Genomic DNA, 17991 nt, shown 5'->3' on the forward strand with positions numbered 1-17991 from the left:
ATTGGCTAATGGGCGGCATGTTTTTTTCCACGGTTGCGGTTTAGGCTCGATTTGCGAGGTGCTTGCGGTACTACATGCGATGCGGTACCTACTTCTGTGCCTGAGGGGGGCGAGGGAAGCATCTCGGCTTACCCTGGATGCACGATGCGAGATCTATATTGAAAGGTCTTGTGACATGATGTGGCTTTGCGGGGATGCGTATGTTCTTTTAAGAGGTCAAGCATTGTGATGCACGTAGTAGTAGTATTGGATTTTCGTGTTTCGTTCGTTGCGGTGTTGTTTGGATGTATGGTGTTTATTTTACTATATCTCATTAATTTGTGTATGCCTCAACTACATGAACTCAAGACCTCAATACCTGCAACTAAGCATGTGTGAGATACAAGAGTTATGTGATATTGCAGAATATGCTATAACTAGCAATGCTGTATGCTATCGAGAATATAGTTGAATGCGAAGAATCTATCTGTAACGGATATGAAGAAGCAATAGAGCAACACAACTGCAGGATGCACCCGTACGAGGATTTCACTTAATCAACACCACCTCATCTCATCACCGAGTGCTGGCAATATGCCAGCTCTACATCTTGACAGACTCAAAGAGTATCAATCTGGTACCTTTACGACCAATGGAAATAAGCTCTCCACATGGAAGGAAGCAGAGCAGCCAAGCTACCGGCAGCTCCAACAGACAAGCAGCAGTCACTGACATCATCAACCAAACGATCCAGCTCCTTTACGCTTGCCATCGAGGGCACCTTCCACGAACTACCTATCAACCTCATGTGCCCGAACTGCACCAGACAGAACAAGTCTAGGCTCGTCAAAAAAACAATAAAGTGAGACGCCGTGGTTGGGACGTGTCGACCTTGTTTACCTTGCCTCGTTCCTTCTCCTGTGATGCCCCCCCCACCCGCAACCGCCAACCCGCGCCGGTACGTACCTCCAGCCGCGTCTCGTGTCTGATTGTCCCATTCTCCCCCCCCTCCCTTCCTTTGTCTGACAGTGAATCACTGCGCCAAACCGAAAAAAAAAAAGGAATAAGAAAAAAAAAAAAAAGAGAAACCAAATCAGCCCCACACCCCGATTTTTTTTAGCCGCCTTTCCCTTTTTTTCGCCCTCTATCCGAATCCGATCAGTGATCTGGGCCGCTGCTACTTAAGCTGGCGTGTTGCCACTCCTGGAACCTTCTTCTCCCCTCTTTTATCTGCGACTTTGTCCGTTTATCAAACAACATCTCCATCTGCATCATCTTGCCTTTACGCACATCTCCGTTGATTCCCCAACACCACCACAACCCACATCAACCATCATGACTGGACGTAAGTGACCTTGTCCTCAGCCTTACCATCTGCATCTGCATCTGCATATCTATTTTCACCATCCATCGCCATCCTCCGTGGCTGCGACGCGCTGCATGGCTGTCGCCTGTCGGCTCAGCTCGGCTCAGCTCAGCCTCATGCCTTGACGCGTCTCGCCAGCTTCCACCTACACCACCATCACTACTGCATACACTTAGGTGTTCAACGGTTGACTGACATATCCATCTACAGGCGGCAAGGGCGGCAAGGGCCTCGGCAAGGGTGGTGCCAAGCGTCACCGCAAGATTCTTCGTGACAACATCCAGGGCATTACCAAGCCCGCCATCCGACGTCTCGCTCGTCGTGGTGGTGTCAAGCGTATCTCTGCCAGTAAGCTTCTACCCACATTCAGCTCTATAACAAGCATCATGGCCACAGTCTCTAACCAGCTCTGCAGTGATCTACGAGGAGACCCGAGGTGTCCTCAAGTCCTTCCTCGAGGGTGTCATCCGTGATGCCGTCACATACACCGAGCACGCCAAGCGCAAGACCGTCACATCACTAGACGTTGTCTACGCCCTGAAACGACAGGGCCGCACCCTGTACGGTTTCGGTGGCTAAGCGCTGTGCCACTGCGTCGCTTCGATATCATGTCTTGTTCGCGTGTTTGTTATGATTGGGCTTTCTTCAACTATGGGCGCGGGTCATTGCTTTTTGAGTGTTTTTGTACTGTACAACGTCTACGTACCGGGAAATGGGTGACCTCCGAGAGGGGGACTTATTGAGACTTATTCAGTGGTGGCCTTGAAATACAGCATCACATTATACAAACAACATCTCTTGCATGATTTGTGGATATCGGTTCTCCGACCGTGAAGCGCGTTCAAGTATGTTGTAGACGTGCATGACTCACCGCCCGCTGCGTATCTACCCAGTAGTAGTATCCGGCCAGAGGGGGGAGGCGAATGTTGTGTTGTGTTGTTCCCGTGACGCGTGACGCGTCGATGCTCTCTGAACGCAAACTACCAAGCCGAATACGGAGCTTGTGCGAACAGGCAGACGAGCCTTATGTGTCTGCGTACGAATGCTCGAGGTTGATATCGAGGGCCATGACTCGCTGTATGGTCTCGGCATCACTGCCTACGACCGTCTGTGTGGGTGCAGCTCTTCGGATATGGCATACGTGTTGGATTCTGTATCGGAGTAATGTCTGGATACCTACTAGATGGCTGCAACTTGAACGGATGTTGAACTGCACCGCCCGTGGCGAAATGGGGCCAGACGTGGAGACGCATCACTATCGAATATGCGAAGCCATGCTGGACAGCACATCTACATCTCTTGATGCCGTGTCCGAGCTTCATGTATAGATAGGAACGGATACGCGGTGTTGCAACGGGCAGCACAACGTCAATGCCCAACATCCGAACCCTATAGTATCCATGGTTTCACTATGATGGACCCAATATGATGATGCAGTCAGTCAGTCATGGACAGCGCATTAATGAGAACCGATACAACACGTCCAATAATATATGATGCCATCATCGACAAGGCCTCCAACTCATTCGTCGTGACTCACATGTATCCATTTCTTCTCCTCGAGCAAATACAGTAAGAATCACGGCACTTCATCGGGCTTCTGAATCACAACCTGAATGAACCATGCCAACGATGCAAAAAAAAGACGATGTCCTGGCTCGACCGTGTCATGTGCTCGATCGCTTATGCGCTTCACTGGGTCCCAAGGCTCTCTCTCTCAGGGCTGCCTCTCTCTATCACGATCACGAGCCAAAATGATCCCAGCCAGAAATCGCCCAAGGGAGGGGGGAGAAAAGCGGTTCAGCCGATGGTAGGCGATTGGGTGCTGATGCTGTCAACCTGACGGACTGAATTACTCATACTTGTATCAAAGCAGAGGAAAAGGAGAAGCAACACGCATGGAAGGAGAGGAAGAAAAAAAAAAAAAAGTTGATTGCCGTCCAATGAAGGTGCAGGTCCGGGGTTGTCGACTTTTGGGGAGAATGGACGACCACCTCTCTGTTTACTAGCCTGACACCCCCTCCTCTGCGTCTCTGCGACTCTTGAAGGCCTGAGTCTCGTATCCCTGCACAGCGGAAGGTCGATATAAATCGGGTAAATCGATGTACATAGAGCAAAACCAACGGCGCATGTGTCGGGCATTTGCGAGAATCAAGAGTCGGCAGTGGCATCTTGGCATCCTCACAGCTGAACCAGGGTTGGCTTCATGTTCAAAACTTTTCCATCCGATCTCTTTGGGTTGGTGTAAGGCATTATTACAGGGGGAAGAAGGCAGAGGAGGGAACCTGGAAGCACAGACGCACCTGCCTGCACCTGCATATGCATGCAGTGAGTGCAGGGAGTTGGCAGAAATAGTAGTACTAGGTACCTAGGTGTACCGTATAATAGAAGCCTACCTACTACACCCCCATCTGCAGGGCAAGCTGCAGCTTTTCTTTTTTTTTCTCCCTCTAAAACATGCGCGCTGCTGCGGCTTGTTTCGACGGGCCTGCCGATGCAGAGCGAAAACAGAATCTGAACAAGGAAAATTTTTTCAAGATGCAGAGTAGAGCAGATAGATTCTAGAAAGATGGAAGGATTCTGATATGTGATATGTGATGGATAGGTAGTTCGTTTTCATGTGAAGGTGTATGTACAAGCGAGACTCGAGGCTGTGTTGCTGTCTATTGCATCTCCGTGTCTTGGAATCCCGAAATAAATCCCCTCCACGTGGCAATGACCAGAATGTACAAGATACCTGTACTTTGTACCAGATACCTACTATGAGTGGGAAGCCAAGCTTGGGAATCAAGGTCTAGACCGGATCTGCATCGCGGCGGGTAAAGACGATCCGAGCAGGTGGAGCGAAGCGGCGGCCTTTCCTGCCCCCCATGTGACAGGATTCGAGGTCGAGAGGCGAGACCCGACCCGACCAGACCTTCTGAAGAGCATATGGCCGGAGAAGAAACTCCAGAGGTCTGAGGGAGCAACTGCCGAGGTAAGTCGGGGAGAGCATTGACTGAATCGAGAAAGTCGCTACTCGATTGATTCGAGAATCAAGTCCGAAAGAGAGGGGGATGCATGTCACCAACGAAGAAGAAAGAACCTAGGATCGGTCGGGGGACGCTTAAGCGGCGGCAACGGGGATGGTCTGAGCTGCGACATCGGTATCAGATCTGGCGTCTATGCTCCGTCAAGGTGATGGCTGTAGGCAGTATGCCGGCTCATCGGAGATTCCATCAACAGGGCCGAGACACCTCAAGGCAGCAGTCATGCTCTGTTGCGACTGTTCAATACCGTCTGTAGCTACTTGTCGCATGGTGCAGTGTCATTCTGGGCTGATGAAGCCGAGGCGCGATGCGTCCAACCTGGCTAGCATGCTCCGTTGCGGCGGATCTTCTGTAGACCGCATCGGTTGTTTTGTTGCAGTATATTGAACATTGCATGTTGGACTCGATATACTGTTGGCTATTGCAGCCAACAGTCCATCACAAGACGTGCTACTACCTAGTAGTTCGCGGAGCTGACTGCAGAATAATACCAAACTAGTAGATATCCCCAACTTCAGCTGGAACGCTCCATCAACACCCTGCCAGCTCAGCTCCTCAACGTCCAACACCCAATTGTGCCATTACATTACCAATGCCACCGAGTCCGTAGGTACGTGTCCATCAACCTACCTAGATGAGCCAAAGAGCCAAAGAGCCATAATATCCAATACAAGAGTAAAAGATCAACACCGGAGATGTCGGCGGGAACCAATCGACTTGCCGTTCCGCCGCGCGGCGAAAAAAAAAAAAACCCCAGTCCTGGGCTGTCACTGCTAGTACTCCCGACACCCGTTGCCGTGCCCCCCGTAGCCCTCTCAAGGCAGAAACGACAATTGCCATGGAATCTCGCAGAGCCGATAAAACTCTCGACCAATCAATGAGTCAGCCAAAGAATCTGCGGACTTGGTGCGAACTGGGCCGAGTCCGAAAAGAGGCAAGAGATGGCGAGCAGAACGAGAGCGAGAAAAGGGCCAGCAATCGAGTCAAAGCGGAAAGCCAAAGCCATTCGGGGACCCGCGGTTCCGGGGCAGCGACAAGGTCCGCACTGCATTGAGAACCTGAGAAGAGGAGCGTCCCAGATTCCCCGACCTGGGTCCGAGCTGGCCGGCTACGCAGATCACGAGGCTGTGGTGGGAGAATTAGAAAAAAAAAGGGTCCCCGACGCTGGACTAGGTAGGTAGCCCTCATCCCAGGGGTTTGGTTATGGTGTGGCTCTACTAACTCGCGACATCTCTTTACATAGTACGAGTAGGTACTTACTCTGAAGGTGTCCGTTGCCGCAGTCGGCATTGCAAAGAGTGCAGGTGCAGGTGGGTTTGCGTCGTCCGGAGTACACGTACGCGTATTCGTACGCGGCATGGACTGTACATGAGACTAGGTACCTTGGGTACCTTATTATCTTAGGTATAGTACCAGGTAGCAGCTCTCATCTGCCGCCCGGCGCATCTCAGCCGCGCATGGGTTTGCTGTAATACCTCTCAGTTCACTTCAAAACATCAGTCCACATGCGCTGCCTGCAGTCGTGTCAAGTACTGTAATACTGTAGCACCGAAAGACAAGGTCGGGTTCGAGATCCAGGTCGGCGTCCGGTCCAAAAAACAGGGGTTGAGAGCACAGGCGCTCCAGCATCGTCGGACACAACTTTCCGTTCCTCACTGCTCAAGCTGCTCTTCCTTCTTCCCCCAGCCCGAATGTCCGCAGAGCTCTGCATGTCGATCAGGCCGAGAACGAATCTGGCTGCCGTCTGTCTGCCTCCCTCCCTCTTCAGCCTACCTAGGTTCAACTTGGGTCTCCGATACACTCCCCCCCCTGCCGATTCTTAGTGCCGGCATGCAGCAAGAGCCTGGACAGGCGTTAGTGTACCAGAGACAGCGAGACAGCGAGACAGACAGGCAGAGAGAGACGGGTACCAGATCGCGGGAGGTGTGGCTGAGTTTGCGCAGGGCTGGCCGCTGATTGGCCCGCCGCCAGCCGGACGTCTCCGACCCAGCAAAGGCCAAGGTCGGCCTGCCCGACTCGGAAAAAATAGAAGCAAAAGAAGTGCTGTCTTGCATTGCACCAGCTTCTGCAGGTTTGCAGACAAACCGAATTTTTTTTTTTTGGCTGATGTTTCGTTCCCCTTTGCTCGTGTGCCTGATATGCAGGAGACGTGAAAATTTTTTCTCAGCTTCCTCCTTGTTTGTTGTTGTACCGATTCTGCCTGTTCAGCACACCTCCTTGTTGCACTTCGTATAGTAGTAAGGTACCTAGGTAGCAGCTTAAGACAGTCCAGGCGCTTGGGATCGGGTGTGCAAGGTGAGGTACTTGGCGCAAGGTGCAACGAGCCACGCATGCATATGTCACGCAACCAGTCATGGCCAGGGCACGACCATCACCCGATTCCACAGCAGTTTCATGGGATGAGCAAACAGGTGCACGTCTGTCCATTTTTTCCTGTCTACTTCTTTTTCCAGTTAGACTTTTGACAAAACCTGACAGATGATGAGAAAAGACTGCTAAATCATGACTTATTGAATGCCAGGTAATAAGAATGATATTGAATTTTCTTCATGCAGACACGCCCCCATTAGTAATCGTCTCTCGTTCCTTCTTTGGTCAGCGAACCTCGCCCGTGCACACTCAGTAAGGGATAGTATACCTTAGTAGACGGGAAAGTATGGGGGAAGTTTGCTTTTCAGTGAGAATCATCATGTGACTAATTGTCGCAGTCAAGGTTTAAGTGTTTCTTTTCTTTTATTAGAACTGCCTCGACTTTGTACCTGAAGCATGTTCCCGTGTTACCTATGTACCTTATGCAATTCGCTGAAAGGGGAAATAGCAGCAACCAGAAAAATCCATCTCTCCCGGCGTCAAGACCCTGTGGCTGAGGCCAATGAGAATATGGAACGTCCTGCTGTAATAAGGATTCCATTCGACCGGGCCATCAAAAGAGTGCACAAGAACAGAGTGACCAAGTTGCTGCAGCATGCTCCCCCATACGAGCCCGATATGCTGGCTGATACGTCACATCCAACTAAGTACTAGTTTTGTTGCAGCTTTTTTCTTCTTTTTCCTTTTGCCGTTGGTAGTTGCCAGACTTGCCAAGCTTAGTAAATAGCTGCCATTGATGATAGGTAGTGCCTTGAAAAGCCTTGCTTGTATTGCCGGAGAAACGTTCCATGCCCCTTATCACCGAAAAGAAAGGGAAATTCCGTGAGAGACCAGAGGCCTCTACAAACTCAAACAGGAAGTGGGAAAATTCTAGAACGCCATCGGCTTCCCTGCTGTGTAAGTGTGTAGGTATGGCACCAGCTCATCACTAATATCAAGATACATAGCTTTCCCACCAAGAATGTACGGGCTCGCATGTCCATGTGGCTTACACCAGCCAGGCGCATATCCTCGGCAAATGATAAGATGATGAATGACAGTCTCAGCCAAAAGCCAAGGAGACGGGACAGGCTGAGAGGCACGGAGAAACCTAACCTTGTACGGCAGAGACGCCACAGGGACAAGCCACAGCACGTTCTTCTCCGCGGCTGTGCAATCTGGGGGGGCACGCCTCAGGTGGCTTGGCTTGTGCCGGACGACGGACCGGTGGACATGCCGAGCAGAGGCCGCGCGACGCCTTCAGTCAGTCAACCCACAGGAGGGCGAAAAAAACCCAGCACACGATGCCTGCAACGATACGATGCTATTCGATGGCTTTCGATGCAGCGCGGGTGCCATTGCAGCAGTGATTCCAGGACGAATTTTTTTTTATTGGCCGACTCCCCTTTATCGCCGTCCATCTGATTCTCTGGGTTTATCACTTTTCGCCTGCTTACCTTATTATGACCACCACCTCCCGCCTGCGACCAGGTACGACTAACTGCCACACAGAATGACACTGAATGGATGACTGGTTGGCGGGGATGACGAGGTGACAAAAGACACACACACACACACACACACACACACACACGCTGCTTTCATACGATGGCATCTAGACTGCTCCCTTCTCCCAACACCTCGCAGCTAGTCTGACTAGAATCTGCTCGAAGTCTAGCACTCTGCAGCGTGTCGAGTGGTCACCATGCTACAAACCGACACACAGCACGCTATACGCAACTGACGACGTTCATACCGTCACTGCCATCCAGCTGCTCGTATGCATGACAAATGACTGACGAAGTTAGTCATACTCGCGCGCAGCTGCGCTGGACCTCGATTGTATCATAGATGGCCAGGTTCCTGGCTTGCCAAAAGCCTGCGGACCGCATTGCCCTATCAGGCGCCGCTGATGCCAATTGATCAGCCAGAGCCATTCATCATTCACTGCTTCAGCCAACGCAGTTCCAAGGAATGCCAGTTTCTACCTACTGCTTCAACTAGTAGGTAGGTACGTAGGTACTTACATTACCTGAACGAGTACGAGGGTACGAGTACCTCACGCCCAGGTAGCTGCTGTGTGTGTCCAAGGTGTCATCCACCGGCCCCCGGGGCCAGATCCCCAGCGTCCGGATTACCAAACGTGCTCAACGCTACGGCGGCAGGTACAAGCGGCCCAGGTACATGTACCAGCACCCGTCCCTGCTGCTCTCCTCTACCGTAAGGTAAGGAACCTAGGTACAGTACTAGGAGTAGCAAGCCGCGGCTCCCCGGTTGACCCTGTCGGCAGGTTCTTGCAGGGTCCGGTCGAACCTGCGAGAGAGAGGCAGAGAACAAGTCAAAGGGCAGGAGGGGTCCTGGGGGGGTGCGCACGGCTCCTTGCTCGCAGCCCGAATGATGGGCCTCTTTTTTTTTTTTTTTTTTGCTTTTTTCCTCTACTAGGTATTTGTTTTTCAATAGTGGGTCCATCGCGTTGGCCTTATCGCACCCCCCTTAGGGACCCCAGTTCTGCACGCCCCCTCCACCAGCACCGCCCACGCCCCTCCTTTCCCGGATGTCTGCGTCGCTCTTGACGAAACCGGCCGACCCGGGCTTGGGGCCTGCGACGTCTTGGACGATATAAAAGAAAGTCGTTTCGCCACATCGCCGGTCAAAGATGGAAACTTGCAATACCCCATACAAACCTCTAACCTTTCTCAACCATGCTATCAGTGGACCAAAATCCTACACAATATCAACACTTTCAACAACAACAACAGCAACAGCAAGACCAACAGCAACAGCAGCAGCAGCATCATCAGTTTGGTGATTTCAACAACAGCGACATTGACAGCAGCAACGACCAGAACCAACACACCAACAACCTGCTCTTCGACGACTTCGCCTTTGGCCAGGCCGACAACGACTTTGAGTTCTCGCCATCGTCCTTCTCGTCCTCGGAGCTCTCATCGGCCAATCTCGAGTATCTCAACGCCGCCATCGCCTCTGCCTTCCCGTCAGACTCGATGCGGCCTGACTCTTCCTGGGACACCGCCGCTCGCTTCTCGACTCCTTCAAAGTTCGGCCGTCTCCCTCACCAGCGCGAGTCCTCTTTGTCGTCCCTCGGCTCCACGGGGCCGGCGTCGCCCTTCAACTCGCACATCGCGAACCCTCACATCGCCGTTACCGACGCCAATGGTGACGGCTTCATGGACATGCACTCGCACGACATGTCTGCCATGACCTCAGCCAGCCCCTACTACCATCACCTGGCCAAGACGATGCCGCCTTACTCAAACTTCCACCACCTCGACAACGCCTCCGTCACCGACATGGCCTATCCCGTCTCCCTCCCGACCGGCAATCACCACCAGAAGCCGCGACAGGATCGCAACCTCCTCCCCGCCCCCGAGTTCGCCAATGGCTTGACAAGATCTCATCCTGCCTCTGTGGCAAGCTCAATAGCGGGCGACTCGCCGGCCACGCCCATCACCGGCGAGATGGACCTGATTGACAGGCGAAGGCAAGGTAGGCTACGACACCCCAACGACAATAACAACAACCACCACCACCACCACCACAATCACCGCCATAATGATCACCACGACTCATCATATTGGCTTGCAGGTCAAGGCAACGGTCCCGTCCCCAAGCTCGACCGCACAATGACAGACGTCTACGGCGACGAGCTCTACAACCCAAATTTCACAATCACCTCGTCGCCTCAGCAGAGCCAGGTGACGACCGCCCCCAGCGACGTCTTTAACCAGCGCATCAGTGCCGCCAATAGCCAGCACCTCAACACGATGCGCCATTCGCCCGCCTCGAGCATTTCTCGAGACATCTCTCCCTTCCGCCACGGGTCCCCACTTGCCCCTTCGCCACTGCACGACTGGGCTGCCTCCCAGGGCGCCATGGCTGTCAACTCTCAGCCGCGAATGGCCGCCCAGGACCGCAATGGCCAGCACGACGCCCACTTCTTCCAGCAGCAGATGGCCAAGACGACACAGCCCGGAACGCCCCAGACCATCTCGCCCAAGGATGCCGTGCTCGAGTTCAACGAGTCGGGCGAGGAGTCCAACATGCCCCTCTTCTCTCAGACTCCAATCAACTTTGGCATGGACCACATGGGCAGGATAGTGTCCGAGGGAGGCGCAAACGGCTCCGCTACAGGAGCAGGAGCTCCCAACTACGGCCAGGGCGATCACATGCACAACTTGCCGCAGCACGCCCAGGTCCAGGTGCCGCAGCGATACCCGTTTATCCCTTACCCGCCCACCAGCCAAGGCGCATCCGCCTCGCAGCTGAGCCCGGCAGACTCCAACTCAACCGGATCTGCCTCTTACAACACCCCTGCTCCCCAGAGCCGGCCGGCTGGCGCCAACGCGGACGGAGGCACATACACATGCACATATCACGGCTGCACTCTACGGTTTGAGACGCCCAGTCTGTTGCAGAAACACAAGCGCGAGGGCCACCGCCAGTCGCACGGGCTTGCAAGTGCCCGCCCGCACCACGACCACATGGGCATGACCTCGAGCCTCCTCAACAGCCAGGCCGGACCCCACCGCTGCGATCGCATCAACCCGAGCACGGGGAAGCCGTGCAATACCATCTTCTCGCGGCCGTACGACCTGACACGGCACGAGGATACGATTCACAACGCCAAGAAGCAAAAGGTGCACTGCAACCTGTGCACGGAGGAGAAGACGTTTAGTCGCGCTGATGCGCTGACAAGACACTATCGTGTCTGTCACCCAGACGTCGAGCTCCCCGGCAAGCACCGACGCCGCGGTGGGGCTTGAAGTGGTGGGCGATGAACCGGCGGCACCAAGTTTTCCTTCCTGCGCAATCTACATTCCCTCGCAGAAACGCCCAATACCAGCGATAAACCACACAAACTTGTGCAGGACGGTTCCTACTACATGACGTCCTCCGTTTGTGGTGGAGGGGGGGGCGCTGGCGGGGAGAGACAGCATCAGAAAACGTCAAGCACAACGTCAACGACGGTGATGGCGCACGATTAGGCTTGGGAAGGGCACGCAAATCGAAGATGGGCGATCCTGGCGCTGTGCCCCGGCTCCCGTGCGGGGGCCAATGGGAAGCTGCCAGTGTCTTCTCTGGCGTTCTCTGTCCCCTAGCTGGCGTGTCCCAGCGGTCGCCGAGTGGGGCTCAGGGTCCTGCTGCAGCTGCAGGGTCTTGGTTGGCGAGTCGGCGGCGCTGACGTCATTTGACCTCATGCCACCTCCACCGCTGACATCACCCCCCCGGTCGCCCGTGCCCTGATTTCTCGTCGACCTCGACGCGCCTGGCTTGCTCAATGACAGCAATGACGACAGCCCTCTGCGATGCTGTGCGTTCGATGATGCCGCCCGTCGCAGGTGAGACGAAACCACACCGCGATCGTCCCCCCTCGCAGCAGGCTCCGTCGCGCCAACCTCATGCTGGCTTGGAGATAGGGAGGGGCTTGCTCGCCAAGTTTACGCCCACGCCCCTCCTTGCTATGGCCGTTCTCTGCCCTCAATGATGCTACGCGATCACGATGAACACCCACAGTTGCAACTCCGTTGCAATTGTCCGTTTCCTTTTGTCTCGACGACCTGCTGCTTACACACTTGTGCATCACTGGCTTTCATCATCATCGACATCAACTGTACTACTGGCTATTACTTCATTTGTTGCACATGGAAGCGGGGCCGCACTGGACGGCGGCATGGGTATAGGGCTTCCTTTTCCTTTTCCTTTCTAGATCAACGAGCAGCCTGCTTTCTCAGCATCATCGATTCGATTCTTCTGTTTCCCCTTTTTGAGGGAAGTGTATTATTATCAAGAAAGGTCCACCAGACTGGATTCTCTATGCACGGGCCGTTGCATTGGACGTCGAATTAGACTTTGCTTTGGCAATCATGAGGGCATGGGCGCACAAGCGGGCTGAGCAAGAGCGGGTTGCGAATGAAGAAGCCTGTCACGAATATTTGTATTTGGATTTTTTTCTTGATTGCAAAATCTTTGGATAGACAAAAAGAACCATGTACACTAGTATACCAGCCTATCATGGCTGTAAATTGAAAGCCCTCATGAAATATACTTGACAACTTATTCCGCGCATAGTGAAAACCCAATGGCATGATTGTTGATTATCTGGCAGTGAACATATGAGTGTACGACCCTGATATCTTGATGTGAGCTGTCTGCTTGGTACGAGGGTACTTGGACACGTTGTGAGGCTGAGCGCTAGAGGCGCTTCTCCACATCCAGCCCTGTACCTACTGCGGCTCATGCATGAATCACATGTGGCCGCAATTAGAGTAGTAGTGAGGTGCTTTGCATGTGATGGATGGGATGAGTTGTGTGCATTGTGGTATGATTTGGAGTTTGAGGAAATGTCGGTTTGGCCTAGTATTCATAGAGTCATTTACGATTGTGTGAAGTTACTTATGGGAGTGTGTCTGCGCTGTCTTGTGGATGATGTGGATGTGTTTTGTTTGCATTGGCGGGCGCTGTGAGTCAGAATGGAAAGCATCTTGCATAACAGGACCTTCGCCTGACAGTTTCAGTAGATATGTAAGGGGAGATTCAATGTGTAACAAGTAGAATATGCTTAGGTAGTTTTACTGAATTAGCGAATTAGTTGCTCACTGTTTTAGGAGGCCGCATGCTATTATAGAACAGTGTTTAGGTGCATCTTTCGAGTCCTCGAATCTTCTATCCCCACCACACAATACACCTCCATTCTCACCACACCATTCAACGGCATCGCACCACTCGATCAAGCGAGCAAAAAGCAAAAGAGGAAAAGAGAACAAAAGGACGAAAAAAAACATACAACAGCCGGTGTTCGCCAGTGGTCACCCACCTGACTACTAATCTGCCGGTTAGTGGCTTGTCTATGGGGGAGCAGACGGGACCCCGAATTTTCCACTACCTATGGTCGTATGTGCTTGGAGAGCGATGCAAACTGTCTTATGATAGTGGTCGCGATGGCGTAACCCACGCCGGTTACTATTCAGCGTATATACTTGTAGACAACCTGCAAACCAATTATTTCTCTTTCTATTTTAAGACCAAGAGCAACTATTGTCTTATTCACTCACTTTCCCGTTTTTCTTCTGTTGCAAGTTCTTTTGATGGGCTTCATCTGTAGATAATACAACGGTGAGCTCGGTGTATGGCCGCTTTGTCAGCACCACCCATCAATGTATCATTACTCTGCTCAACTTGGAGTTTCGCAAGCGACTCACGTCATGGCTCTTGTTCCGACTACACTCCCATCAATTGACTCTATTATTCCAGCTCCCAATTCTGTAATTCCTCTTCTAATGATGGGTCAGTGCCTTTCTTACATCTCGAATCTGTGGACCGTCTCGCCGCTTCTACAGCTGCCAGCGGAGATCCTCCTGCTGATTGCATCTCAGCTCTCGCCCTACCCCGAATCTCTCGTCGCCCTATCACTAACATGCAAAACCCTCTCCTCGATCCTCGACAGGGACGCAGTGAATATCTGTGAGGCTTCAAAGCATCGCTTGCTGCTGTTACTGGAAAAAGATCTCGGGGATGCCTTCTTCTACTGCTCATTCTGCTGCCGACTCCATCAATTCTCACAGCAATGGCATCCCAAAGTCTTGGGTGCTCTCCGGCCAAGCCGCCGCTGCTTTCTCTACCACGAGAGGAAGATGTTTCATCCAACTCCCGACTCCTACCAGTTTGTTTTGTACGCATGTTATCGTTCTCATAAGTCTGGACACAATCAACTGATGCCACAACAGATACTACATCTACGGACGCCTTGTGATGAATCGTCACTTCTACGGCTTTCCCAAGGGACTCCCGCTGGAACGCCTTGAATGTTCCACCCTGGTGCCTAGTTGGGGCGGTGGACCATTATGGCAGGAACATCACTTCGCAAAGATCATCGACGATGAACTATTCATCTGCACCACGCATACGATTGCAGGGAGCGCGGCCACATTGCGAGACGCAATTGATGAGGGGCGGCATGGCGTCTGCATGCATACGGCAACGGATCCGGTGGACTTGTACTTTTCACACCGGAGCCGCCTGTACAGGATGCCCGAGTTCTTGGAGCCTGAGGGAGACAAGGCACACGGCTCGCTGCCGCCCTTTCGAGCCTGTCGAGACGTGCTGGGAGCCTGCACCGTGTGCTTGACTGACTATGTCACCACCATTGAGCGTGCTGAGGTGAACGAAATCACAACGTTCAACTACGAAGCGAGCCTCATCAGTACCGCATATGGACGTGTAGTATCAGCTAGATTGGGAGAGCAGATAATTGTCGGGCCGCTGGTCGACGGCTGGTCGATCACCATTACTGCGTACCACCAGCTGGGACGCTGTCGAGATCCAGAGGACTGGAAGTGGGTGACTCTTACAGAGACTCCAATCGATCGCGTTCTCTCCGAGGGCCCAGGCCAGCCCCAGCGCGATGTGGCCGTTTTCCCACCTGGAGCGATACGGGATAGGTGGCAGAATGAGGCATCGTCAACCTGAGGAAAGGGCACTGACAACGAGTATTAATAAGCGAGGCGATATTATTCCTTCCTGGGAAACCAAAGCTCTGTGAGCAAACTGACCAACTACTTTTCTGATCCTGGAACTGCCGGAAGCACATCTGCATCCTCGCCGTCTTTGTCGATGGAAACGAGAAGCGCCCGTGGCCCTCCCCATTACATACACGCCGCGACCCTTTCCAAAACATCGACAACCTGTGCTCGAAAGGCCTGCTGCAGTCTCAAATCTTCTTTTGTGTCATTTGAACAATGAAAGTCTCCCCGCAAGCAAGTCAGAACGATGGTCTGGTACTTTGTGCCCATCTTAGCTCCCAAGCGCTTTTCTGCATGGCGGATGAGATGTTTCTTGATGGAGTTTGGCTGGACGCGAGCGAAACCAGACTTCTCGAGAGTCAAGGCCCCTTAATTGATCCCTCGTGCTCCTCACGTCCTTGAGTGCTGAAAGAGATGGGAACCCACTATTTCGAGGATCCGGGGCATCCCTTGAACGTGTGATGCTGCCATCTGGAGTCTGACATCAATCTCGAGGTCCAGGGCGCTGTGTCGTGGGTATTTGAGTCCCTGCCATGAAGCATCTGTATACAAACTCCTCAATGGGCGATAAGAAATGTCACCGGAGGCTGATGGCGGTAGTTCTAGAGCTTCAGATCTCAAGACTTCGACTTTTGCGGATACACTTTCCAAAAAGTTCTTCACGTCTTCGGATACGGTTGGAACATGAACAACGACCAGGTCATGCCGTATGCCATCGTTTAGTATGTGGCAAAGGGAACTCTTTGGCAATATTGAAGTCTATGACTTCGCCATCTCCGCAATGGGGCGTGGAAAAACTTGCCAGCGATATGGCCTCGGCTCTCTGTGCTCGTCACCAGTGCCGTATTGTCCACGACCATGTCAAGCTTGACAATGTGCTTGTGTTAACCTCCTGCGATCGGCCGGTTAAGGCTCTTACGAAACTCACTGGTTTCGGCCATGCGCTGGTTCTGAACGACAGGTCTAGCAGGCATGATGATGTCGTACTGAGGTATAGGGGGACGTCTTCACAGGCTCTCGAGACTCCATTGATCGACTGCTCCACCTCATTGCCTGCCACCTGTGGCACAGGCTTGCTTTGGTGGTGACTGGGAGCCACTCAAATCTCTCCAACATATAGGGAGGAAGACCCATACTCTTCGACTGTTGATGGCAGCGCAATACTTCTATGACTCTCCATGCCGGAGGATCCATAATACACGGCGAGAAAGCTTAACTCAGTGAATAGCCTCACGACAGCCAAGGATTTGCTGACCCTCAATGCGAGTCCTCGCTGTCCTATGTCTACCGCAAAGGAGATCTTCCAGCTAGGGACCTGAGAGTAGAGTAGACGATACTCCATCTCACGAATCAAATATATCGCTGCAGCGAGATCCTTGACCATCTGCTTTCATCTGTGCTGGACGCCACTTGGTCAACCTGTGTCTTCTCCAGCATGTGCATTTCTCTTCCCGACACTGCTCGCGCGATTTATTATGCACGTCACTCGGCGGCAAGCGGAGTTCGACGAGACTGTTGCCACCGTTCGCATGTTTCCGAGTCTCGAGGCGGCTCTCCAGAGCCGCATGATGGCACTCATGCAAGCCATCGCTTTGAGGACTACGCCGTGGTTGCTGCCGCTCTTGGGTGCTAATCCCAAGCTTACGTTACGTCGACTGGCTTTGGCTGAAGCATTCAACAATGTCCAATCTAATTCATCTCGATGAGCAGCTCGCGGCCAGAAGAGACGCCCTTTAGCCTTGTTCATGCTGCAGCTACTCAACAACCATAGTACAGAGGCCAAGGTCGAAACCGATCAATTTCGCGATCATCTTGGCACGACTCTACTGCGTTTGGCTGTCATGGGGCCCTGGAGCACCCAATACTCTACAGGGGTGGTCAAGAAGTGAGAACAATCGAACATCTGCCCTCAGAGCGAAGGGATTATACGGCTGCCAATTCCCAAACAGAGCACACACAGCCAACCCCCAATTTCTCCTCTCCTCCACCGCTTCTGTAGGGGCCAGACTTCTAATCTGAAATTTGCCCTGGACTCTGTTGGTGTCGCCGGGGAGCAAGTCTTGTGAAACAATACTTAATATCTAGAAGAGGCTGGCGCGATGCGAGGCGCAGAGACACCTCCATTCTACGACAATAATGTGAAGAAGGGGGCTCCTCAAAAGGATCAAATGGAACCATCGGCAACGGGTATTCAAGGAAAATGGAGTATGGCAGGCTTATCTTGGTTCTCGTCGTCAACCCGACTTTCATTGTGTCCTGTTCTGCGATCTGCAGTCTTTGCAAACTCGGGCTCATGCCACCAATCAAGCAGCGTCTAGCACAGCTGTTACCAGGACATATATTCATTGCTTCAAGCCATCAGATCAAAGAAGAGATGATATTACGCCCAAAAAGATCAAGGATGCCAAGCCCCTGCCCAGGAACCTACCTAGGTATGGAATTACAAGACGGTGACATGGTACACACGTCCTGAAGTGACTCACACCATCAAACTGCCCTGCGGTGAGACATGAGCAAATTTGAACATGTTGAATCCGGCTGAAGCCTGCAAATTGTCTTGTTTATTAGTATCTGGAACGTACTGGACCTGTTCATTCCCTGTGGAAGACTCTGGAGCATTAGCAGATATTCAGGTACCTACCTTTTGTAACTCTCCCTTTGTGACCTGTACGCGTATCCAGACGGCCCCACCCCGACCAGCCGAAGCCAGCCGAAGAGCCGCCTTGAC

General features: G+C 52.6%; 2 protein-coding genes across 2 annotated transcripts; both read left to right on the forward strand.

Annotated features, from left to right (window-relative positions):
• Nucleotides 1-1218: 1218 nt before the first annotated feature.
• On the forward strand, nucleotides 1219-2131 carry hh4.1 (histone H4). The gene is made up of 3 exons (XM_006969713.1): nucleotides 1219-1324; nucleotides 1556-1693; nucleotides 1761-2131. The coding sequence occupies exons 1-3, from the start codon at nucleotides 1315-1317 to the stop codon at nucleotides 1922-1924; spliced, it is 312 nt and encodes a 103-aa protein (XP_006969775.1). The 5' UTR covers nucleotides 1219-1314; the 3' UTR covers nucleotides 1925-2131.
• A 7597-nt stretch (nucleotides 2132-9728) lies between these two features.
• On the forward strand, nucleotides 9729-12670 carry TRIREDRAFT_82512 (uncharacterized protein; the record flags this gene model as incomplete). Its single annotated transcript, XM_006969714.1, has 2 exons — nucleotides 9729-10230; nucleotides 10336-12670. 2 exons carry the CDS (start codon nucleotides 9729-9731, stop codon nucleotides 11505-11507), a joined length of 1674 nt encoding a protein of 557 aa, XP_006969776.1. The 3' UTR covers nucleotides 11508-12670.
• Nucleotides 12671-17991: the final 5321 nt, after the last annotated feature.

Source organism: Trichoderma reesei (assembly GCF_000167675.1).
Source record: "Trichoderma reesei QM6a unplaced genomic scaffold TRIREscaffold_39, whole genome shotgun sequence".
In the NCBI taxonomy this organism is placed as follows: domain Eukaryota; kingdom Fungi; phylum Ascomycota; class Sordariomycetes; order Hypocreales; family Hypocreaceae; genus Trichoderma; species Trichoderma reesei.